The 25,130-nt window shown below is 47.6% G+C and overlaps 1 protein-coding gene across 8 annotated transcripts in view; it reads right to left on the bottom strand.

Annotated features, from left to right (window-relative positions):
* Nucleotides 1-1,473: 1,473 nt before the first annotated feature.
* The window catches only part of Svil (supervillin), a 217,831-nt gene continuing 194,174 nt past the window's right edge, over nucleotides 1,474-25,130 (bottom strand). For all 8 annotated transcript variants that reach the window (XM_045148956.1, XM_045148957.1, XM_045148959.1 and 5 more), the window contains 11 exons: nucleotides 22,655-22,799; nucleotides 21,691-21,967; nucleotides 16,940-17,091; nucleotides 14,197-14,302; nucleotides 13,468-13,675; nucleotides 11,805-11,938; nucleotides 10,052-10,207; nucleotides 7,597-7,740; nucleotides 6,470-6,594; nucleotides 2,530-2,685; nucleotides 1,474-2,436 (listed from right to left, as the gene is read on the bottom strand). In XM_045148956.1, coding sequence (XP_045004891.1) covers nucleotides 2,350-2,436; nucleotides 2,530-2,685; nucleotides 6,470-6,594; nucleotides 7,597-7,740; nucleotides 10,052-10,207; nucleotides 11,805-11,938; nucleotides 13,468-13,675; nucleotides 14,197-14,302; nucleotides 16,940-17,091; nucleotides 21,691-21,967; nucleotides 22,655-22,799 — 1,690 coding nt within the window. In that variant the 3' untranslated portion in view covers nucleotides 1,474-2,349. The remainder of the gene's footprint in view (nucleotides 2,437-2,529; nucleotides 2,686-6,469; nucleotides 6,595-7,596; nucleotides 7,741-10,051; nucleotides 10,208-11,804; nucleotides 11,939-13,467; nucleotides 13,676-14,196; nucleotides 14,303-16,939; nucleotides 17,092-21,690; nucleotides 21,968-22,654; nucleotides 22,800-25,130) is intronic.

The raw sequence follows: 25,130 nt of genomic DNA, 5'->3' as shown, positions 1-25,130 counted from the left end.
CTTCTGCTTCTCTGGGTTCTGTCTGTGCAGAATGTGAACATGTGCCATGTATATATCAGGTATCAGCTGCCCTCTTGAGCCAGCTACAGATAGTGGCAGCCTTGCAGACTGTAGAAGTTTCTCCATTCCCCCTTTGATATTATATGTGGGACACAATTTGAACCCTGTCCTTTTGCTTCCATTATCGCTAGGTTTGGGATATCTCCACACTTTTTATTTTGGGGCAAACCCAACAGACTGGCCTTTTGTTATGTGAGAGAAAGACAGACAGACAAAGAGAGAGAGAGAGAGAGAGTTGGCATGCCAGGGCCTCCAGCCACTGCAGTTGAACTCCAGATGCGTGTGCCCCTTGTGCACATGTGTGACCTTGCATGCTTGTGTCCCGGTGCCTCCATCTTACATGGGACTGGTAGGGTCGAACATGAATCCGTAGGCTTTGCAGGCAGGCACCTTAACTACTAAGCCATCCCTCCAGCCCATATCTCCATACTTTTAACTCCTGTGCTTTCCTATTTCAGCTGTTGCCACAATAGCATCAATTCCAGCAGATCTCAGCACTTGACATTTTTCTTCCACTGTGATCCTTTAAAGAATCCTGTGATGCCAGAAAGGGGGCTGGGTAGTGTCTCCTTTTAAGGAAAGCAGGTGGGAAGTTTCCCAGACTGGCCAATATCACACAATCATGAAGCTTGGGGGAGGGGATGCAGGCGCAGCTTATAGACCCCAGCCCTGGTGCAGTTCCAAGGGCAGGCATGTAAGCTAAGAAGTTTAAGACAAATGTGTGAGCTTTAGACACATTAAACTAGACTATGCAGAAGGGGAAGGGCTGCTATATGTCAAGCCCATCTGTAAAGTATGCTCAAAATCATGGCTATCAAGTTGGAGATATGGCTCAGTGGTAAAAAGCCACTTGATTGCCAAGTCTGATGGCGTGGGTTAAATTCTCCAGTGCTCGCCTAAAGCCTGATGCACAAAGTGGTGCATGCATCTGGAATTCACTTGCAGCAACAGGAGGCCTCCATGTACCCATACTATCTCTCCCAAATATATAAAAATTATTATTTTTTAAAAAGTCATTGTTTAAAAAAAGTCTTTGTAGTGGCAATTCTGGGAATTGAATCCAGGGTTTCACACATGCTGGGCAAGTCCTCCATCACCGAGTCACATCCCATAGCTGTGGATCTTGTATCTTAATGTTATATTTATCTATTTTTATGGCACTGAAATCCTGAAACTGAATATAGATATAGCTATGGAGTTCGGAGCTTCTGAAGAACAATGATCTACAAGCATCTGCCTTCTCTAAAATACTCAGCACTAACTCATGGCTAAAGAGTATACTTAATTTTCTCCTAAACAAAATCCCAAGTTACAACAGTTAATATTTAATGACAAGATAATGGTACTTGGTAACCAATGACAAATCCTCTGCCCCCAAGGAACATAATTCAATACAAATTAATCACTTATTAATTGTTGTGATTATTCTGAAGTTTTATTTTGGGGTCCTATGTCACAAAATGACATGTGTAATGTTGATAGCGGGTATTAGAAACTGAGATGTTTTTATTTCTACTATTTGTGAGGAAAATGGTAGCTCATGTCCTGAACCAGCATCAAAAATGCAGAGCAAAATTTTCTGTATATAAACTGTACATAAAAACAAGGCACTATACATTTCTGGGGTGATATTAAGGTAGACAGGTTGATCCGCACAGATTCTTCCAAGTCCATGCTAGGAAGTACGGAGTCTTCTATTCACGTTAGCACCGGAAGAGTACTCAACACAAGTCAGTCCTAACATTGAGGAGGAGCTCCCGAGGGGGAGGTGAGATTGACGGCAGACCTAATTCAACAGAGGTGACTGCATCTAGCTTGTAATAATATTTTGACACCAAAGGAAAAAATTGAAAGTGAATGAATACATATTGCTTTGTTAAATACGCATTTGATTTATATGGTGTTTATATAAACATATGTATATATATATATATATTTAGAATCCATAAACTATCAAAATAACACTTTATGAAGAGAACTGCTTTAACAAGAAGGCTGAGCCGAGCTGGACCGGGAGGGCAGCCCTGTGTCAGTGAGCAGAAGAGACCCGAAGACATCACCTGCCGAACCACGGGAAAGCTTCCAAAGAGCTCTCCTAAACATTTACAAAATACACAATTCCAAGACAAGCGGTAGAGTTAATAAGGTCAAGTTTGGAAAAACTCTGATTTAAAAATACTTTAAAAAAAAAACAAACAAAGAAAATACCAGTCCAAAAAATATTCTTTTTTTCTTTTTTCGGGTCCAGTGGCATTGAGAGTGCCCACCAAGGCTATTGGCATCTTGCCCTTAGAACAGGCCTTTTGCTTTCTTCAGGTTCACCTGTTTCCAGGCAGGAAGAGCGCCAAATTCATCCCTTGTCATGTCAAGTGCAAACTGGGGAAGGCAAGATAAACACCCGAAGCTCAGTGACAGACGGCCCACACCGCAGCGCCCGTTTGTCACCGTTCCACCCGCAGGGCCACTCACCTCAAAGTCTTCGTCGGTCAGATAAATCTCAAGTTTCAGAGGGTCCACTCCTTCTGGAAGGGGCCTGGCCAGGAGGTCAGCCAGGGGATAGATGGTTTTACAGAGCTTGGCTAAGACGTCTTCCACCAGGGTGATCTGGTTGGAAACCTCGGTGTCCTGGAGAAGCAGAGGGAGCACAGAGCACGGAGGCACATTACCTGCTGCGTGCTCACTGACGCCAGCCCTGAGTACAGCCTGGGAAGACAGGGGCTCGCGGCCTCGCTCCACTGCCCGGGAAGCAGGGCTCCGAATGTTCAGGAATCACCTCCTGACTTCCACACCTTTTCTCACTATCAAACCTGTCTCAGAGTTGCCTCCAAGTAAATACCCAAATGAATGAATGAATAAATGCAAAATAAGTGTCTAGGGACTCAACTTGCTTATGAATAGAGTCAGATTATTGGATCTGAAGTCTAAACACTAGAAGCTTCCACATAATAGAACTTGTTTGCACATATTTTTAAGTAACTAACCTGAAAAGAATCAAATTCCCTCTCTTCTTGTCAAGACCCCATATCTTTTCTTTTTTTCCTCTCTTTTTTCTTTTTCTTTTTCTTTTTTTTTTTTTGAGGTAGGGTCTCACTATAGCCCATTTGTCCTGGGAATCTCTCTGTAGACCCAGGCAGGCTTTGAGCTCACAGTGATCCTCCTACCTCTGTTTCCAGAGCGCTGGCATTAAAGGTGTACGCACGAGCACATCCAGCAAGGCCCCATTTCTTAATCCACAATAGGAGAAAGGAAGGTACAAGTGGGAGTCTAGCTCAGCGGTAGAAAGCTCCCCTGTAAAGGCCCTGGGTTCCATCCCCAGTACAACACACACGCACGCACGCGCACAAAGAAAATGCACCGAGAATATACTGGAGATGAAGTAAGTTCTATCTGTCCATCCACCCACCCATCCATCCACCCACCCATCCATCCTCAACAAATCGATCTACCTATCATTTATCTTCTATCTACTTAAACAGGATATTCTAGGCAAACTATCTTAGTCCATTAAGCTTTGGGTCCCCAAAGGGCTGGCCTCTTTTTGGACAGGTGGATGGGAGTGAATGAATGAGTGAATGAATGAATGACAGCTGTGGTCAAGTTCAGTAGCCTAGGAAGCAGACCTGTCGGCAAGAGGCGAACATCCCAGTGAGTGTGCCTGCCAGGGCCTGCGGACTGCTCCTCTCTCCTTGCTGACCCTCTGAGATTAGGGCAAGCATTTCCTGTCTCAGCTCCAACACTGGTGAAACGAAATAATAAGATGACTCTTAAAGGACTGTCCTAATAATTAAAGGAGAAAACAAACAAAGTGCTTGGCATGGCGCCTCGCCGGAGCAGAGCCCAGGGAACCTTAATCACTAGTACAGCTTGTCGTGGTGGGAAGTTCTGTTCCTCCCTGGCCTAAATCCCACAGACTTGCTGAACCCTGAGCAGCCCCTGTCACACCCCGACAACCTACAGTGAACCAGAACGAAAAGGACACTCTCCGTCCTGAGGCTTACACTACATGAGGCGGCACCTGAAATTCTTGGAGCTCTTGGGCTCTGAAATCCACCATTACTATGAATTTCCAGAACCCTGCTGTTGTGTTAAAAATCAGCAATAAAAAGAGCTGGAGAGATTGCTCAGTGGTTAAAGGCACTTGCATGCAAAGTCTGATGTGCCAGGTTCGAATCCCCAGTATCAACATAAAGCCAGAAGCACAAAGGGGTGCATGTACCTGGAGTTCATTTGCAGCAGCAAGAGACCATCTCTTTCTCTTTCCCTCTCTGTCTCTCTCAAACAAATACTTCTTTTTTCTTTTTCTTTTTCTTTCTTTCTTTCTTTTTTTTATTTTTTTAAAGATAGGGTCTCACTAGCCCAGACTGACCTGGAATTCACTATGCATTCTCAAGGCATCCTTGAACTCATGACAATACTCCTACCTCTGCCTCCCGAGTGCTGGGATTAAAGGCATGCACTACCACACCTGGCCAAATATTTCTCTTTTTTTTTTTTTAAAAAAAAAAGGGGAAATATGAGCAGTAAAAAGCTCCTTGCTGCTAAGAGGTCAACACTTATGACATGCCCTACAGGGCTTAAGGACAGAAAAATGTAAAAGCCACAAGGTGGGAAGGTGTAGCCTGAGGGAGGCATTACTGTCCCCCCACAACCCCACCAACAGAAACTGACTGGAGCATTCATGACCTGACAGTGAATACCTTGACCCCATGAGAAGGGCCCTCAAGGGATAACCTGATAGGAATATGACCAGTATGCAACATGTTCATATAGTAAAGTTCTCAATTTTTAAATGAAAGCTCCTTCCCTATGGAAAACAAGTCCATTTAGCTAAATAAAGACAGATTAGAGTGGCTGGGCTGTAGCTTTGTAGCACTTGCCTAGCATGAGCGAGCTCCTGAGTTGAGGCCCTGGGTTTACCCTCAGAAAGGTGGAGGTAAGCGGGCACATTCCTATATTAGACGGGCTCTTTATTCCTATGCAACAGCTATTTTATTTTTTCATTTGTGTTTTAAATTTTTTTCTATAATTAGGGCAAAGCAAATAGCTCAATAGGTAAAGTGCTTATGAGTATCTGAGGTCAAAGTCCTAGAACCCATGCAAAAAGCTGGAGGCAGGGATGGGGAAAGTGCTTCAAGCTCAGTGAGCAGCCAGCCAGGAGGAAGAGACAGCCTGCTTCGACAAGGTGGGGGCGGCGACCAGCACCTGCGCATATTCTCTGACCTCCGCACGTGAGCGAGCAGTCGTACACGGGTACCCGCACTCCCATGCACGCAGGTGGCTGGATGTGGCGGCTGTCCTTGTAATTCCAACACTGGGAAGGCAGAGACAGGGGCATCCCTGGGCCCACAGGCCAGCCAGTCCACCCTCCTTGGCAAGTTCTAAGCCAATGAGAGAGCCTGTCTCAGAAAACGCCTGAGGAGCTGTGCCCAAGGCGGTCCTCTGCCTCCACGTGCAGGTACATGCTTGTGCACGGGCACCTGCATATATCTGCCCTTCTCATATGTATGCACACGCATGCGCACACACATGTATAAAATTTTGTCTGTTCATGTCTTTCCCCTATCTCTCCCCCAAGAAAATCAGCTTTTTTCCTATAGAGTAACAAAGTCCAAATGGAAAAAAAGATTACCAAACACCAAAATCCACCTCCCCCCCAAAAAACCACCACAACAACCAACAAAACCTTTGGAGTTTCTATTGCTGGCAAAGCTTACGGGGATGGCTGGCATTCTGTGCAGTCTGAGAAGGAACAGGCTTTGAGCTAACAGAATGAGGAGACAACAGATTTCATTTGTTGTCTTTAAAATAACTAAATTCCCTTTTGCCTGTATTTATAATCTGAGTACTATGAGTAGATGATTACCAGAACCTTCCAACTGACTATGCTTTGATTAGAAACAGGCTTCTTGGGCTGGAGAGATGGCTTAGCAGTTAAGTGCTTGTCTATGAAGCCTAAGGACCCTGGTTCAAGGCTTGGTTCCCCAGGTCCCACGTTAGCCAGATGCACAGAGGGTGCACACGTCTGGAGTTCGTTTGCAGTGACTGGAGGCCCCGGCGTGCCCATTCTCTCCCTCCCTCTCTCTCTCTCTCTCTCTCTCTCTCTCTCTCTCTCTCTCTCTCTCTCTCTCCCTCTTTCCCTGTTTGTCACTCTCAAATAAATAAATAAAACTAGCAAAAAAAGAAAGAGGCTTCTCTTTTGCCTAAGCGAATACCATGTGCCCTAGCTAGCATAGTGCAACAGGAAAAAGTATTTTGCTATTTTTTTTTTCTTTTTTTGAAGCAGGGTCTTGGGATTAGCCCAGGCTGGTCTGGAAGGCCAGACTTGCTCTCAAGTGTGTTCCCACATCACATGCTTGTCCCTCAGGAGTCCCGAAGGGAAGCCACCAAGACAAGCCAGGCATGTGCTCACCAGCTCTGTGATCTCAGCAATGTCCTCTCTGTGCTCCCAGCTGGGAAACATGTTCGTGAACGTCAGGGGCTCCAGGCCAGCATGGATCAGGTAAGATTTGGGGGGTGGCTTTTTGAGGTTCTTTCCTGTGGTTACACAGAAGGAAAATGTCAGTGGTTTCCCTTGGACCCTTTCTACCTTTGCTCAGGCCCTGGACTTCAATTGTTTAAAATGTGGATGATGAGACACTCATAACAACACATTTGCCATTTACCTAAAATGTGGATCTTTCTGCCTGTGACTTTAACAGTGACATGAAGCCCAGCTGACCCTCCATTTCCTGAACCTAACAAAATGCTTCTAGGTTCTTGGGAGGATGGAAGGCTCTCCTTGTAGCTCCCAGGAGGAGTGCTTGTCCCCCCCCCCCCCGCCCGCCCCCCGCCGCCCGCCCCTCTGCTGCAGAAGTTCTCCTTGAACTTGGAAGGCAGGACAAGCTTCCCGAGCCCCAGTAAGCTAACGACAGCATTGGATTTGCCACAACAGATGTCACTCTTGGGGGAAAATTTAAAAGGCTTTTTATTATAACAAAAAGCTTTCCAAGAAAAGAATCAACTGTATAGACTCAATATTAAGCTCATCAATAAACCAAAGACATTCAGATAGGACATATTCATTACTGGTCCCTTTTTGTTATATATAAAAAAAAAACCCATGTGCATGGCAAGGTTAACAAAACATGAATTTACTATGCTTTTTTCTTGTTGGATATAATGCCAAAAATAACAATAAATGATGGAAATGTTGACATTGGCTTTTCAGACAGTTTGGGAACATTTGTGCTCTTTAGTATAGATACTGCCTGCAAAAGGCGTATGGGTCAGGGCCCAAATGCCCTCCCACGTGGGGGAGAGTGGGTCGTTCCAGGCTGCTCAGCGTGCCAGGAGCGCAACAAGGGAGACAGCCTCCCTCATCAAGTGAACGAGAAAAATGCTCCTCTTTTGCCCTGGCAGCCAGGAATACCTGATCTTAAGAAATTACTAAGCCTCCAGCGGTTTAAGGGGGAAACGTGGCACCATGGCTCGGGCGCGGCCCCTGGGCGGGGAAGGGGCTGGCCCGTGGTGGGGGCTCCGGCGCTCTCGGCTCCTCACCTCGGCAGTACTGCAGGACCGTCTCCATGGCACTCTTTCTGTCCGAGGCCCAGCGAATGCGGGCAGAGCCCGTGATCTTGTTCTCGATGGGCCACCAGCCTTGCCAGAGGTACACCTCGTGGTGATTGTCAACGAGGAAAAGCGCTGTGAAGCAGGGGGGGACAGAAACGGTCCATGAAGTGCTCCTTCACAGAGCTTCTGGTTCATTCTGCCCTAAACATAAGCCCCGGGGGTCCTGTTTCTCCCCTAGAGATCAGGGCAAAGGGGTCCTCAGAGGCCTGAGTGCACTGCAGCCCTTTGGAAGCTAAACTCAGCAAGCCCCTAGCTGAGCAAGGGGTTTACAAAATGGGGCCCCCTTTTTTTCTTCCCTAAATCCTTTTCCCTCTCCAGCTCATCCACAGGCTCCAGGTCCTTCTGGATGTCACTCTGGCTGTAACAAGCCATCATGGGCTCTTAGCCACCACTGGTCTCTGAGGAACTCAGTATTAACCAGAGATCACATCTCACTGGCCCTTACATCCTGTGGTAGTTTGAATGTTTGGCCCTCACAGACTCAGGTGTTTGATTAAAATTGTGTTTGCTGCCTCAGCTGCGGCAAGCTGACTCCTGCTATGGGCTGGATCTAAATTTCTGCCCGAAGGTCTGCAGAGGAGGCCTGTGCTCGGGTGGTTTCTGCTTGCTACAGTTGTTTCTCTCTGCCTAGATGCATGGAAGCTTCTTCTGTCATTAATGGAATTTCCCCTGGACGTGTCAGCTTGAAATAAATCCCCTCTTCCCATAAACCATGTCTGGTTGGATATTCATTCCAGCATTGTGGAGCTGTCTCCTACAGTTTCCATGTGACATAAGCCCCCGGGTTCTTGTACAGAAATGTCGGCTCCCAGCACCGCATTTGCTCTGTCCCTTTCTCCTCTTCTCTGTAAGCCTTCCACCCTACTTATTCCAGGTGACAAAGTGCTCTTCAATCTGCCAGCTCTGCCTCCTGGGTCCTCTCCTGGAGTCCTTCAGGATTGGGAAAGCCGCATGCTTTTTTAATGTTTTATTTATTTATTTTATTTTTTGAGGTAGGGTCTTGCTCTAGCCCAGTCTGACTTGGAATTCACTATGTCATTTCAAGGTGGCCTTGAATTCAAGGCAATCCTCCTATGTCTGCCTCCTGAGTGCTGGGATTAAAGGCATACACCAGCATACTTAGCTTTATTATTATTTTTTATTTATTTGAGAGACAGAGAGAGAGTGAATGTATGTGTGTGTGTGAGAGAAAGAATGGGTATACCAGGGTCTTTAGCCACTGCAAATGAATTCCAGACACATGTGCCACCTTGTACATCTGGCTTATGTGGGTCCTGGAAAATTGAACCTGGGTCCTCTGGCTTTGTAGACGAGTGTCTTATCCTCTAAGCCATCTCTCCAGCCCCTAATATTTTTTGTAAGAGGAGTTAATTGTGACATTTGTTTTCTTTGAAAAAAAATTATTTGCAGGGAGAGAGAAAGAGAGAGAGATAGTTCTAGATAGACACTGGGCACACCAGGACCTCTTGCCACTGCAAACAATCTCCAGACACATGTGCCAGATTGTGTGTCTGGCTTTATATGGATACTGGGGAATTGAACCCAGGCAAGACTTTGTAAGCATTGTCTTTAACCTGGCCAGAAAGCCACATACCTTAGAACCCCAGTGGGAGCTGACCCACGCTGCAGACCCAGGAAGCATAGTGCGGGGAGCAGCCTTTCTCCTAGACACTCTCTAATGTCCACAGGATGATATGCACTGGCCAGGATCTGTGGTTGGTGACAGGGCTACCACTGTAAGGTGAGGTGCCTGAGGTGCCTAGCTACAGCTCCAGGCTCTGGAGACCGGAACAGGGACAAACCTGAACTTCAGGGGCTTGATTGGCAGAAAGGTGGGAGGGTCTGGAGAGCACATTTCCTGTGATGGTTCCAACCACAATGAGCGTGTGGGAGGCCGTGAGAAACCAGGGTGGAAAGAGCCCTGACCTTGGAACTGGGAAGCCAGGGCAAGAGTTTTGGTCCGCAGACTCTTCTCCGCCCCCTGCTCCTGAGCTGCTTGCTTTCCCAGGCTCCTTTGCAGCTGGGGTGGCCACATGATAAGCTCTGGTGATGGCTACCTGGCCAGGGTTTGGCTTTAAGTGATAAATGGGAGAGACATCGCTGCCACCCCATTCTCCTTTTTTCTGGTTTGAATGCAAACATGACACCTGGGTAAGGGTAGTCACAGGGAGCCATGGGGCACGAAGGAGAGAAGCAGCGTGAAGTCACTAAGTTCTTGACACTGATGTGTCTGACTTCACTCCCTTTCCCCCTGGGGCACATGGATTCAATGAGGTATCAGAAGCATGTGTGCTGGCAGTGGGGAGGATCTGCTTCACAAACACTAAGAAGAAACTGCCATGGGGCTGGCGCAGGGCACAGCTGCGCCCGCTGCAGGCCTCACCTGGCTGCGGCGCGCTGTACAGATCCTCCTGTAAGAAGGGCATGGAGCTGACCACGGAGGGCGCGCGGGCTGGGTACACGAACTCGGTGGCTGAGAAGTCTCCGGAGGAGCTGCTGAGGATGAACAGGCGGGGCGCGAAGTTAAAGCTTCCAGGATCTTCCAAAGAGAAGAGAAGAAAGCTGAAGACCATATACATCAACTTTCACATGGGCAATGGTAAGATATCCAGAGCACAGAACATGGTAACTCAAAGAATTAGTGAAGACAGAGGGAGAATGTATCGGGACACTTTTTGCGCGGGGAAGGACTTATTCATTTAGTGCTTGTTTTGCGGCAGAGGAGATGCTAGCAAGCACTCTACCACTGAGCTACACCGCCAGACTGAGGCAGGCCTTTCTAACTGTAGAAGAAGTAATCAACAGGGAAGGACCTGTGCATTAGTTATGTAAAACAAAAATAATTCAAATAAAAGTTTCTAACAGTGCATAAACAAGTAACAATATGGGAACCATTTGTAATATAATTAGTTAATATTGTTAATATGTAAAGGGAACGATTGATAGGTCAATAAAATATGCAGAGGATGCTGGAGGGATGGCTTAGTGTTTAAGACGCTTGCCTGAAAAATAGAAAGACCCAGGTTCAACTCCCAAGACCCATGTAACCTGGATTCACCAGGTGGGGCATGTGTCTGGTGTTTGCAGCAGCTAGAGGCCCTGGCATGCCAATTCTCTCTCTTTCTCTCTCTCTCTCCCTCCCTCTCTTTCTCTCTTTTAAGTAAATAAATAAAAATAAAAGTAAGTGTTTAAAATATGCCAAGGGCATAGAAAGGGAACAAACAAGACATCTGGAGACCTTGGGAAAGGGTCTTTCTGCTTAAGGGTCTGTCAGTTGAGTCACCAGTGGGAAGTTGAGTCTTGGTACCTCTGCTCTAACCACGGGAGGGAATCAAGACACACTGCAGACAAACTGAAGGGCTGAGAGAAAGCAGGGCACAAACAGCCAAGGCAAACACACATGCTTTGCATATGGTGATGGTAAGGAAGTGGTGAATAGACAGCAGCAGATAAAAGTGAAGGGGCGTGGCTGGAGGGCGTGGCTGTGTGCCCATGCTACCGCTTCCCAGGAGTGTGAGTGTGCCTGTGGGCACTGCTCCCCTACTAATACTCCGGGTCACCCGCATTCATTATCTCAGTGGACAGTGGGCAGTTTCAGATGTTTACATGTTCATAATGTGTCTACTAAGTGGGCACTGGACATTAGTCACTGCCCTGCGATCTTCTTTTTACCCTGGATTTCATGCCAGGCCTTCTGCTCTGGGTGAGATGCACTCTCACTGGGATGCCATGACTTTAGCCAAACTCCACAGCATCTCCCCCACAGCTGTTCATCGTGTTATTGCTCATCCAGCTCCCCAGAATTTTCTTCTCTTCTTGTCATATCGGCCTCTCAGGCACTGTGTAAACATCATCTTTTCCACAGAACTGCATGTGTCTTTTCCTAGTGGGAGAAATCCTGTATCTCTTCCACACTCACTCCTTCACCTGGACCTCTGTGGTCACACCAAGCAACTTCTGTTTGCATGAAAGCTAGTCACACATAGTATGCTGCTAGCTTCTGCATTGGATTTTGCACCTGAGATGACCTGTCCTAGGTTTTGTTCATTGTGTGTGTTCTAGTACATATGCTTAGAAACACTTTAGTAAAGAAATCAGTGAGTGACTTAAAACTAAAAAATGGACAGTTGCGTTACCTTGAAGCATGCAGTCATAGGCTTTCCTGTCTCTCCTTCCTAGAGCATCCCAGAATCCCAGCGGCTCAGACCCTTCATCACATTCATGTATTGTCACATTGCTGCTACTGTGCAATCCGGCTTCCAGGGGACATCTGCATGGGAGACATGTCAACAGAGTTTTAGGCGCCTGGGAAGTGACAGCAGTATAAGATTATTCAAGACTAAACCCACAGGTCATCTCACTTCCTCATTTCCCCATTAACTAGCATTGATTCTTACTAACAGATGAAAACCAATATTCTACAGCTCATGAGCATTTGTGTTGGAGAAGGGCGAGCTTGCCCCTAAGGAAGACGAGGGAGTTACATGTGATATGGCATGAGAACAGTATTGACTTTTCTGTGTAGCACAACCTTTGCCTATGTCTTGTCCTTCCCCCTGTTAGAACATAAACTTCATGAGAAGACAGGTTTATTCACCACCATCTTCTCAAGAAGCTGCTCATAGGTATTTGCTCAAAGAGTATGGGAGTGAGTTCTTCACTCTTCTGCTTGGTTTCCAGTGGTCGAAGTGAATGAATGACCTCGAACGCCTCATTTGATAATCCCTGCTTGAGAGCCCAAACATTCTGATTTCATGTCTGTCCCTGGAAGGTCACTTATCTGCCTTTTCTCCGCCCTTTCTACCCAGCACTGACTTTGAGAGTGGTCACAGGGTAAGTGGGCCCCATTTTGGTGCCCTAAAGATGGACTAAAGCTAGTCGGCTCTTTGGTAGAATGTGGTAGCCTGGGAAACACTTCACTTTTGTTGCTGGAGGGAAGCGACCCAGCTATTCCCAGGAACTTCCATGGCTGCCAGCAACTCCCCTTTGCACGGACAGTAAGTAGTGCGCAGTCTCAGTGGCAGACTCCTCTGGCCAGGGAGCCCCCGCCAGTTTCTGTTTTCTCACCTCGCTCCAAAGCTGCCCCTTCCCCAAGGGCCTTACCCATGCTCGGTCACCTCTATAGGGTCTTCCAGGAGAGATACCAGCCAGCACCTACAGTGTTGTGCCCCAGCGCTGCCCTGACCATTCAGGGGACTCACTGTCTTCGGTGCCAGTGGCTGAGGGCCACCCTGACCTCTAAGATGGGGGCATCTGATAGTCTCCCCAGTCTCCTGTTTAGTCCACTCTGCCATTCTGATAAAATGAACACTGAGAATCCAGAAAAGACACCGGAACTTGGCTCTGGTTAAATAGCAAAAGGCTCCAACCTGATCATTCAGAAGCTGAGCGACACCTACAGGAAAGAAACTAACGTGTGCATCTGTGATTACTGTGGACGCTTCTCTTACTGTTTCTCTCTTGAGATGAGCGCGGCACTATGTACCGCAGGCTGCCCGTGGACTCCTGGGCTCCCATACCCTTCCTTCCTCAGCCTCCCAGGCACCTGGCGCTGCACCCCAGGGCCTGGCCCAAGGCCGCCCTTTACTGAGGTCGACAAGTCCTCAGAGGTCACGGAGAAGAGGTGTTTCCTATTTATTTGGAATGGCAGGCATCCCAGCCACATTGTCAACCATCTCCTGCTGAAGTTACTTTAAGCACACTGGGACATCCACTGGAGGTCCCTTCCTGCCTCAGCCTGAGTGTGTCCCTCTGAAGTAGTCCCTTCTGTGGACAGCAGGTCACAGGCACAACACTCACTGTTCCTTGATTTTATTCGCTGCAGTCCTTCCAACCTCCTTCGTGTGGGCTTGAGCCTTGCATCCATGCCACAGGTAAATGAGGGCCTTGTTCACGTTCAGAACAACCATGGACGTCCTGGAACGCAGGCTGCTGCAGTGACAGGCCACCTCCAGCAAATTCCCTTCCATGGGCACTTCTCCTCGCACACAGTACAGCCTCCACTCGCCTGCAGGGGGCAGCAGCGGCACAGAGTTGTGAGAGTGGCCCTTCCTGTCCCGGCGGGGCTGTCAGAGGTGGTGGGACACAGGACAGGGACGCTGTGCCCAGCTGCATGAGCTGAGCAAGGGCCACATCTGGCCTTTGGGAAAGCAAAGCCTTTTGGAGTTGGAAACAGGCTGCCTAAATTTCACGATGCAGGAAAACCATTTCTCCGAGACTTATATAAAATAAGCCATAAGTTTTCGAAAGCAAGAATTAATCTGGAGGGTGGGGTGTGGCAGAAAGATTAAAAGATCCACTGACTGCTTTTCCCAAGGAGCATGGCTGGTCACTGAGAATTCAGTTCAAGGTGAAGGGACTGCCCGGCCGGCCGGCCGTATGTGAGGCAGATGGGGGCAGGAGCCGGGGGAGGGAGGGCTGATGGATCAGGCAGGGGTTAGGTGGCGAGGCCACATCTCCATGATATCACACCTCCTTTAAAGGCCTTGCCCTGCTCATGACTGATTTCTGGCAGCAAAAGGAACTCACTTTGCACATTTTCTTCTTCCTCTTCCCTCCGGCCAGAGTGCACCACCATGCCCCCCTGGAAACACTGAAGGAAACAGGGGGGCTCCTTCCCCTGCAGAACCAGCACCTTCGAATTTAAACACAAGAAAACAGCTCACAGGAAGGCACTTTTCAAGATCATGAAAACAGCACATGCCTGTTGTAGGACACCTGTGGTCTAGAGGGAAGGAACATAAAACACGAAAGTGTAAGCTTTTGTTCAAAGTCTTTTTCAATTCTATATTATTTCTTAAATGAAAATAGGCTTGTTATTTTCTGTCACCTTATGTACCTTTCGCTTTCATTGCTTGGTATTTTTCTGCATGAAATGTTCTTTTGAAACATGAGTTTTGATATTTAAATGGTGTTCTGTGTATGGTTGTAACAGGACTGATTTCAGCATGCTTATCAAAGCATGCTGCTTAGCATTAAGGTTGATTAGTGGCCATCTTCATGAGTCTGGGAGACATGCTCTTCGCACCTCTGTGCTGTAGTTAGATCTTAAATGCTCTCAGGGTCCTGTTTGGAGGCCTGTTCCCCAGGGAGGCGCATTGGGAGGCTGTCGTATCTAGGAGGTGGGGTCCCCTGGGAGGACTTGTAAGTCATGGGTTGGGCGTGCATGCCTGTGAAGGGGGTGTGGGACCCTGGTTCTTTCCTCTTCATCTCTTTAGCTTCCTGAAAATGAGCTGAGTGGTTGTTCTCGCTACACGCCCCCATAGGACAGGCTGCTTCTCCACGGGTCTAAAAACAGAAGGGCCAACCAATGTAGCTGTAAACGAAGATGAGCCTTTTCTCTTTTTAAGTTGATTATGTGAGCTGTTACAATAGTGGGAAGCTGAGTAACACAGCACGCCAGCGGTCCCCTCGAGCATGTGGTTCTGCCACAGCCTCCCCATCTCCAAGATCCTCTCTTGCCACCACCGCATCAGCTCGCTCTCCCTTTGGCAAGACACTCTCCTCAAAGAGGAGCCGTGTTATTGAGCCTGGGCACCTGGGGGTATTCCTGAAAGGCAGCTGTCTCAATAACCAGCTTACCAAGCGCAGGCCCACTCAGCACAGTCACGCGCCATTTTGTGTCAGCGTTTCCTATGTGCAACCATTTCTCATGTGTTAGGTTGGCAAAAAAAAAAAAAAAGAAGAAGTGCTCAAACTGGAGATATTGAAACTCAGTCTTTGAGCATCAATTAAAACACAGTCAATGGTCTTTACAAAAAGGAAGTTGCAATGACCCACTGTTAGGAATAGATTAAAATCCCACCACTGCTACCAACTACTGCAAAGACATGACTCCTGCCATTCTGCTATTTTTCAGGGGAGATGATTGGTTCTGAGGACTGTGGGAGGCTGAATGAGTGAGTATGGCTTTATATTTGGAAGAAATTTCTCTATTACTGTCCTCATGGTATGGTTATTTATTCATTCTTCCAAGTGAATAAAAATAGTGACCTTTAGTGCCATGTTTATCAAAAACCTCAGGTCTACCCTCGCTTGTGAGAGTGACAGAGGAGACACGTGGTACCAGTCATCCAAACGTTACAAAGAAGTGTTTAGGGCCAGCGATGTAGCTCAGTTTGTAAAGTGCCTGGCTAGCATGCCGCATGCCCAGCCTCCCCTCAGCCCACAAAACCCCCAGGTTGCTAAATCCCTGGATTTGGGCAGTGGAGCCTGACAGCAGCTAAGCCGGCCCTGGGCTGTCAGTACAGGGCAGTGCGGCCTCTTTCTTGATCACTGGGGATGATGGGTAATAAATATCGAAGCAACACGGCAAGGTGGTTTTAGGTGGTGGAAAGTGGTGAGAAAACATACAAGGACCCAAAGCGAGGGGTGAGCGGAGCAGGAGAGCTCACATCAAATACGAGGGTGACATTTGAGTAGAAATGTTCATCATAACAGGTTGAGAGCTACATGCGTCTCTCATCTCTACACAGCGGAGCGTTTCCATGGAGAAAGAGCACATGGGGCCCGAGGTGAGGGGAAGTCATGTCTGGGGTCAGTCAGCAGGCCAGAGGCTGGGTGGCTGGGGCGAGAGGAGGTTGATAGGGTCACATACAAAAGTGGGTGCTCCCTCAGATGAGTCTGTGCTAGACTGGAATGGGGGTGGAGATACGTGGCTCTAAAAAGAACTGATTTTTCATCTGGTGGGAATCCTCCTTACACTAACTCCCCTTTTTATTTTGGTTTTTAAAGGAGGGGTCTTGTTCTAGCCCCTGCTGATCTGGAATGCCCTCTGTAGTCTCAGGGTGGCCTTGAACTCACAGCAATCCTCCTACCTCTGTCTCCCGAGTGCTGGGATTAAAGGCAGGCGCCACCATGCCTGGCTTGGAATTCCCTTCGGATACGCTTGTGGGAGCGGGGCAGCCGACTGAGTTTGGGAGTTCTCTGTCTCTAACTGCTCTGCAGCAGGGGTTTCCAAGGTCAGGGTGTGGGATGGCCTACCTGCCGGTCCTTGCCAGCTCTGGAGGTGTATAATGGCATTTCTCTGTGATTACCAGTGATGTGAAAGCCTTTCAGAATATGGGCTCTCTGCATTCCCTTTGTGGATTAATATTTGCAGACATAACATTTTGCTTTGGGTCTTACTGCAGTAGGGGCAGGAGGAAGGAAATATGAGGCAGGGCAGGGGATCTGTGGAAGCAGAACGGGCACCAGGAGTTCTTTGGAGAAATCAGTCCTCGGGAACCAGGCCTTGCATTGTTGTCAGTGAACAGCAGCCTCCAAAACTTACCTGGGCCCCCCTTTCCTCGTCCAGCTCCACCGTCATCAGCGCAGACGTTCCCTTCTCACTCACAGTTGAATGCCGGCCTTGCCAGAAGAAATACACGCATTTCTCTTTGCCGGCCACTCTTACCGAATGTTCTCCCTTCTGTCGGCTTCCCACTGCAGACACAGAGAGGCAGAGGGCGAGCTGAGCAGCTGAAAGACCAAAGGAGTGGCAAATAGCTGGCTCACTTCCCTCAGGGTCTGTGAGGACTGAAGATCAGCAGGGAGTGACAAGGCTCAGGACTGACATCGCTGTCAGCCAGAGGGCATGCTCATCATACCTCCAAGAGCTGACAGGAGAAATTGCTCTGAAGGGCCCTCTGGGAGCCCCTAGAGAAATGTGTGTCATCTAGGCAGAGGAAGTGGATCCCAGTGTGTGACAGGGAGAAACGGTGACTGCCAGAGCAGGACCAGCGGCTCCCAATGTGCAAGTGCACACGCGTGCATGCACACACACATGCACACACTCCCCACGTTAGGCCATTTTCTGGCAAAGGGTTAGCTGGTCCAGAAATTATATTGAAAACAGCAGCTGGGCCAGCCTTAAGAGCAGAGGGGAAATGTTAAGACTATTTTATTTTTTTTATTTTTTGGTTTTTCGAGGTAGGGTCTCACTCTGGTCCAGGCTGACCTGGAATTAACTCTGTAGTCTCAGGGTGGCCTTGAACTCACGGCGATCCTCCTACCTCTGCCTCCCGAGTGCTGGGATTAAAGGCGTGCACCACCACGCCCGGCCAAGACTATTTTAGTTTAAAAAGAAAGACTTTGGAGTTTCCAACTTCTGTAAGAAAAGACCTACTACCCTCTATTTGGGGACATCATGCCTGTCACCAGGGCTTGGGCAGGACAGGACAAGGCCCGTGAGCAGAGGAGAGAGCAGCAACTGTCAGCTCCAAAGAGCTGGCGTGAGATGAATGGTCAAATGGCCACTTGAGATAGCATTTTAGACCTCAGAGAGCCCCTCCAGGAATGCTTCTCACACCTCCCTAGCAGGCCTATGAAGCAGACAGTTTGGAGAGTGGTAAATGTTAGGAGGAAAACAGTCAAGGGAATGCGCCACCTGGCAGGTCGGGGGCTCGTAAGACTGTGAGATGAGGGAAGGTCTTTCTGAGATGGGCCAGTAGAGGCTACAGGGACACTGAGGTAGATATAGAACTTTCTAGGCAGAGTGAGGTGAGGAGGCCAAGTTCTTGACTCACATGTTTGGAGATTGCTCTAATTGGGTCTGGAATATTCCCCAAAGCTTGGTACTGTGGGAAGATGGTGGAATTGAAAGTGGGCACAGTCACTTGCCAAACTAATTCCTATCTCACTCTGGCTCCGTTTGCCTCTGACCTTTCCTCTCTACCCACTGTCTCCCACAGCCATGTCACACCCTGGGAATGGCAGGCCTCACTGACAAGCACCTTTACAACGAGGAACCGTAAGCAAAGGTGGCCTTGCAGGAGGACTTATCTGTGACGGCACGGCTGCACCAGGAAGCGGCAGGAGCACCTCGCGGAAGCCAGACTGCTCTCCTTAGGTCATGACGGACGTGAGTTCTACTAGGTGGTCTTTGGACCTTCTTACAGGACTAGCACTGAGACGTGGCCACCCAGACCACACCTGACCACAACTGCTTCATTATGCCAACCTCTAGGGCCCTATCCCACTTCTTTGGTGGTTTCAACCTAAATCTTACACCAGTGGCCTGAAGCTGGACGGTGGATGGGGACATCATTGAACTCCTTATTTTATGACCACATTGATTGATGAAATTTCCTTTCTTAGTCTTTTACCACCATGCAGCTCTTTAATCACAGTGTTGGGGGGGGGGGGAAGCTGAGCCCAGCCTGTTAGGACGTCTAGAAACGGGGCTTTTGCACTAAAATTTAGGTAATCAACCCATTTAAGAGGAAGGGCCTAGTGTGAGGTCTTCAGGTGTTAGAGGTGTGTCCTAAAAGGAATCGGGGAGCCCATCGCTTCCTCTTCTGTCATGTTCCAGCTGTGAGGTGAGCAGCTTTTCCCCATCGCGGACTCCCTTCCCTGAAGGGCTGCATCACCATAGGCCCAAAGGATCATGGGCTAGCACCTTCTAAAATTGGGAGCTAAGATAAGCCTTTTCTCTTTATAAGGTGATTGTCTAGAGATGTTATTGTAGTAGCAGAGAGCTAACTAAAAAGAGACCAACAACGAGAGGAAGCAGTTAGGGGCAACACACCCACATTAAAATCAGAGAAATCAGGGGGTTCTCTAGTGGATGTGCTGGTAGAATGCCTGGGGCCCTAGTTCTCTGGAAGTTGAGGCAGGATGTTTACAAGTTCAAGGACAGCCTGGGTTACCCAGCTAGATGCTGTCTCAAGAAAACAAAAATTTAAAAAGGCATATGTGGGGGGCGGGGAGAGGTGGCTGGAGAGATGGCTTAGCAGTAAAGGTACTTGCCTGCAAAGTTTAAGGACCCAAGTTCATCTCCCCAGTACCCATGTAAGCCAGATGTACAAGGTGACACATGCATCTGGAGTTTGTTTGCAGTGGCTAGAGGCCCTGGTGCACTCATTCTCTATCTGCCTCTTCTACTCTCAAGCAAATAAATTAAAATACTTTTTTTAAAAGGCAGGTGGGGAGGATTCCCTGTGGGTCTGTATTACTTCAAATTTTCTCAGCTGTAATATCATTTGTAAAATCACAGTTGTTATGAAATTTGAAAGTAAGATGAAAGGTCATTTAAGTCTCTAGGAGATCAAAGGTCATATTTGTTTCAGTATTTGTCTTTGCTTTGCAAAATACTCACTAGCAGGTTTATTTTTTAAAAATAAATGATTCAGTAATTATTTCAATTATTTTCAATTATTTTGACTAAGTCCAGACTTCAGTGTCATCTTTTGGGATCTGAAATGGTTATAATTTCGTAGTTTTGTTTGGGCCAGGTGAAATAGGAACCATAGGTGAAAAACTTGCAATTTCCCGCAGTTAATCTGGAAGCTACTCAAGTTGACCTTCCTGTTAATTGAGACAGCTATAAAAGTCTGGCCTTCCTCACCAGCTATCAATGTAGTGGAAAGTCCTTCAGTCAGCGATATTACTGAAAAAAGATATTCACAGCCGGGCGTGGTGGCGCACGCCTTTAATCCCAGCACTCGGGAGGCAGAGGTGGGAGGATTGTGAGTTCGAGGCCACCCTGAGACTCCATAGTGAATTCCAGGTCAGCCTGGGCTACAGTGAGACCCTACCTCGAAAAACCAAAAAAAAAAAAAAAAAAAAAGATATTCACAAAACTGATCACAACAGTTTATACATCCCTTGGACAGAGTCTCCAAATTCATTCTACAAATACATATTTACCATCAGCAAGCAACCTTCACAGCCCAACATCCCACAGTAGATATGGCTTGATATGCCTAAAAAAATGTACTTCTTTAACGATATTTCTTAACATATACATTTCAACAAATGTCATTACAATTTTCCTCAGTATACCCAAACTTACTCCTATAAATAATAACTTATTTTTAAATATATTAATTTTTAGACCTGGAGAGAGATGCAGTCATTAAAGGCACTTGCTTGCAAAGCTTGCCAGCCTGGCTTCCACTCCTCAGCCACCCACACAAAGTCGGACAGGCATTCATGTGCGGTGGCAAGAGACTCTTTAATTTAGAAGTGTTGTAGGGCTGGGGAGCGGGTTCAGGAAAGAAATCAAAAAGCTCTGCCTGCAGGCATCTGATCTATGCTTTCTCTGACCTTGTGGCTAAGTGCACACAGGTGACAGGGGACTGGAAGGAAGTCGGAAAACTGTCTTGGGAAGCGAGTCTCAGAGTCACGGTGGTGACGTACGTGCCGTCACTGGGGATGAACAGGAGGGTTGTAGATGGTGGCTACCTGTTGGCGAGGAGAATGAACTAGTGAAGTTCCCAGGGTCTTCCTCCACCTGTGTGACCTCTGGTGCAAGGCATCCAGTTGGTGTTTCTCTATAGAATATTTTACCAACAGGAGCCATGAAAACTGTGGCTGGGCATGGCGGCACTTGCCTAGAAAACATGCAGCCCTCGGGAAGCTGAGGCAGAAGATTGAGCCAGTGTGGCCTGCGTAGCAGATCCTACTTCAAAAACCCGAATGCATAAAAACTGAAAATGAGTTCTGATTATGGGTTTCATACACCAGATTCATACAGCGATTGTGTTCCTAGCTTCAGAGAAAAGAGCTTATTTTTAATTACTGATTTGCATGTTTGCATGTGCGTGAAGAGCTTATTTCTTCTTATTACTTTTTTTGTCAGCATCAAAGATCAATCCAGGGCTTTGCTCTAACCACTTAACTACACCCCAACATCTCCACATTTCAAAAAACACATTTTTTTTTGTCTATTTGCCACCATGTCATAGCATCATTGCGTTTCAGTTTAAGTCACTTTGATACTCTGTATTTAGTGAATTCTTTAAGCAGCACACAGATAGATGGTAATATCATTTGGAGTCAAATCATGGCTTTCCTAGAAACTGGGGACAGTAAGTGAAGTGCGAGGGAGTCCAGTGCGCACGAGCACCCCGGAAATCTAAGTTGCCTCACTTCTGGTCTTCTGGGCTCACTAAGTGGTCCTCCCTCCCCAGTCAATGTCTGGATTGCCTCGTGGCTCTGTGGTCGCTTAGGGGACCCAGAGAGGCGCAGGGAGCCCTGCCCCACGCTCCCTGTCCCCGTCCCCGTCCTGTGGGCTCAGGGAAGGCGTGCACGCTCACTGACCTGCGGTGCTCACCATGAACTTCCACTTGACCACATAGGCGTCGCCCTCGTGGAACTGCCCGATGCTCTGCCTGGGGAGCCGGCTGTAGTCGAATTCCAGGATGTGCCACACATCCACGGAGACACTGGCAATCTCAAACTGTCTCCTGTCGCTCCCTTCCACCAGGCCGTAGCCACGTCCAACATTCACCCCATCCAGGACAGTGCCCGCTGACATCTGAGGCGCAGCCACCATCCGTGTGACATCGTAGGGCTTGATGTCAGCCCTGGGATCTTCCTACGAGGGAACGCAAGTGTTCAGTTGCCCCCACCCTGCAGACATTCCTTGGTGCACTGAACACACTTTGAATGTGTTTCTTTTCTTGGTAGTGCTGGGGAGGGAACCCAACATCCTCCGCCACTTCAACTCTTGTATGAAAGTACAGCTTTCACACCCTGTCTCAGGACGCCTGACTGCATGTAAGGGAAGGCTTTGACTGAGCTAGTTTGAAGGGATGTCTCCCCAGTACATTCAGGAGCTTACTAAAGCATGCAACTTAGATCTCCAGCTGCTGGCTGCAGGATGTGTCACTGCGAGCGAATCCTGGGATCCGGCCCCGAGGTGTTACTGGGGGCGGACCCGAATTCCAGTCTAAAGTTACGCAGGGTGCTTGAGCTCTGCCTGGGGTTTCTGGAATGTGCTTGCTTGGGGTGCAGGTGGTGGACCTATGAAAGGGGACCAGCTTCTTCTGCCATTATGGAACTTCCCCTGGATCTGTAAGCTTCAATAAGCCCCTTCCTCCATAACCGTGCCTGGCCTGGAGGCTTATCCCAGCGCCATGAAGCAGACTGCAGTGGCTATAGCTAGGGAGAGTGTCAAACCATCTTGCTTTGTTATGGGTGCACCCGGGAAAACTTCTATCACCACAACCACTTCCCTTGGCACCCACAGAGCCGCTGGTTTTGAGGCTTAATTGCTTAATACCTTCTGTGGGGTTAGGTCCCCAGCATTCTTCTCTGTCGGTCTCTTCATTTCGGTCCAATCAAGAAACTTTTCTTTGAACAAAATCGTCTCGTTGTGTTCAGTAAGTCTCCCAAATATGGCCCAATCAGGCCGTCCTTGTCCTTTCCTGCAGGGTGAGACGAGCAAGAAGAGAAGCCATGCTGAACAACGCCGGTGCACCTGAACGTGGCCTTTCAGCCACACCCGTGGGGCTGGAGAGAGGCTCAGTGGTTCAGGTGCTTGTCTGCAAAGCCCGTAAGCCCTGGTTTGACTCCCCAGAATCCATGTGAAGTCAGACACAAAGTGGTACATACAGCTAGAGTTCATTTGCAGTAGCAAGAAGCCCCATTGTGCCCATTCTCTCTTTGTCTGTCTCTCTCTGCTTGTAAATAACTAAGTTAAAAATAGTTTTTAAAAACTCCACGCAGCACACAAGTGCTGCACAAAATGGGCAGCTTGCTTTTTCTCACTTTACCAAGTAAGTCATATTGTACCCCTTTCTCCTGGAGCCTGCACGGCATTGCTGTGGAGTGATGTGTCCGAACTCAACGCGTGCCGTGTCAGAGCTGCCTTCGCTGGAGGTCTAAGAAAGCTCTGGTCTTGCAGCTCCCTAGACCAAGAGCTCTGCAAAGGTAGGAGCCCCGGGCACATGTTAAAGATGTGCACTGCCACACCTGGCTAAGACCACAGCTGCTGACATCAGTGGAGGCATATCTAGGACCCTTGTTTCTAAGGGAACTGCATGAATGAAGCACAGTTTGCAAATATTTATACCTGTTTCTTTCAAGATGTCAGCAACCAAATACCAGCCATGTGGAAATTTCATCTGTATCATGAAAGGTTGTCGTTTTTACCAGAACATACTTGGTGGAGTGTCTTTTAAAAAATATATATTATTTATTTATTGGAGAGAGAGAGAGGGACAGAGAGAAAGAAAGGAAGGAAGGGAGAGAGGGAGGGAGGGAGGAAAGGAAGGAAGGAAGGAAGGGAGGAAAGAAAGAAAAAGAGGGTGGGTGTGCCAGCGCCTCTAACCACTGCAAATGAACTCTAGATGCATGAGCCACCTTGTGCATCTGGCTTACATGGGTACTGGGAAATGGAACTTGGGTCCTTTAGGCTTCTCAGGAAAATACCTTAACCAGTAAGCCATCTCTCCAGGCCTAGAGTGTCTTTTTTAAAGTGCTCTACAGACTTTTGAAGAGGATGACAGAGAGAGACCACGGCCCTGCTTCAGCAGTCTGTCTGTCACACGCTGTGGAGTAAGAGAAAGGGTACCTTGCTGTGCGGGGAGGGGTGACCCTGGGAACAGGTCATGGGTCCCCGCACCCTCTCGCTAGGCTTACACAGGTGTCAGGTTGTTAAGATGGGCTGGGCACATGATTTTGGCTACACCTTAAAGTCCCTGGGATGCTTTTAGGACATATGAGTAGGTAAGCCATGCACTACCCCAGCTGAAACTCCTGGGGTTAGGCTGGACCTGGCAGGAACTTTTAATTTTCTTTTCACTTATTTATTAGTGTATTTTAAAATTTATTTTTAGGTTTAGTTTTTCTTTAAGTTCTTCCAGTGATTTCTGTGGCATGGATGTTGTAAGCCAGAGGGCCAAGTGCTTGTGGGCCCACGTTCAGATCTGCGGTCATGCTCACATATAAACCGGCCATCATAGAGCTTCTGTAGTCAGTTGCTTCATAATTATTTTATAACATCAAATGAAAGAGCACAGACTTTGTTTCAGTGTTAAATCCTTGGTTGTTGCAGTTAATTAATAAATATTTACTCAAGAAGGCTTGAAAATTTTTTAACCACACTGATATAATTTTTATTTTTATTACTAATACTTTTTTGTTATTTTCTCAAGGTAGGGTCTTGCTCTAGCCTGGACTGACCTAGAATTCGCTATGTAGTCTCAGGCTGGCCTCAAACTCATGAAAATCCTCCTACCTCTGCCTCCCGAGCGCTGGGACTAAAGGCATGCACCACCATCATCATGCATGGTATAATTTTTAATTTCCTCCTGCAGGCTGCCTGACCTTGATCTTGTGATCGATCTTCTTTCTGCCTTAGCCTCCTGAGTGCTGAAATTATAGGCATAAGCCACCATGCCTGACTTTTAATTATTAATTTAGTCACAGAAGTTAACACCAAATCTGGCTGGATTTTAAAGAAATAAATTATATGAGAAAGGTGAAATTTTATGCTGAAATTAGCATGCTATATATATTATTATCTATAATGTTGTGTGGTATACCTCTTTCCCACTCATTATATGGCAAAAATACCTGTAAAGTATTTGGGGGAGGAGGTATGGTAGTTAAAAATAATAATAGTTTACATGTAAAAAAAATTTTTTTTTTTTTTTTTTTTTTAGTTTTTCAAGGTAGGGTCTCACTCTAGTCCAGACTGACCTGGGTTTCACTATGTAGTCTCAAGGTGACCTTGAACTCACGGTGATCCTCCT

Source organism: Jaculus jaculus, chromosome 5 (assembly GCF_020740685.1).
Source record: "Jaculus jaculus isolate mJacJac1 chromosome 5, mJacJac1.mat.Y.cur, whole genome shotgun sequence".
NCBI classification, from domain to species: Eukaryota; Metazoa; Chordata; class Mammalia; order Rodentia; family Dipodidae; genus Jaculus; species Jaculus jaculus.
The sequence above is the reverse complement of the archived record's forward strand: the minus strand, read 5'-3'. Positions and strand labels throughout refer to the sequence as shown.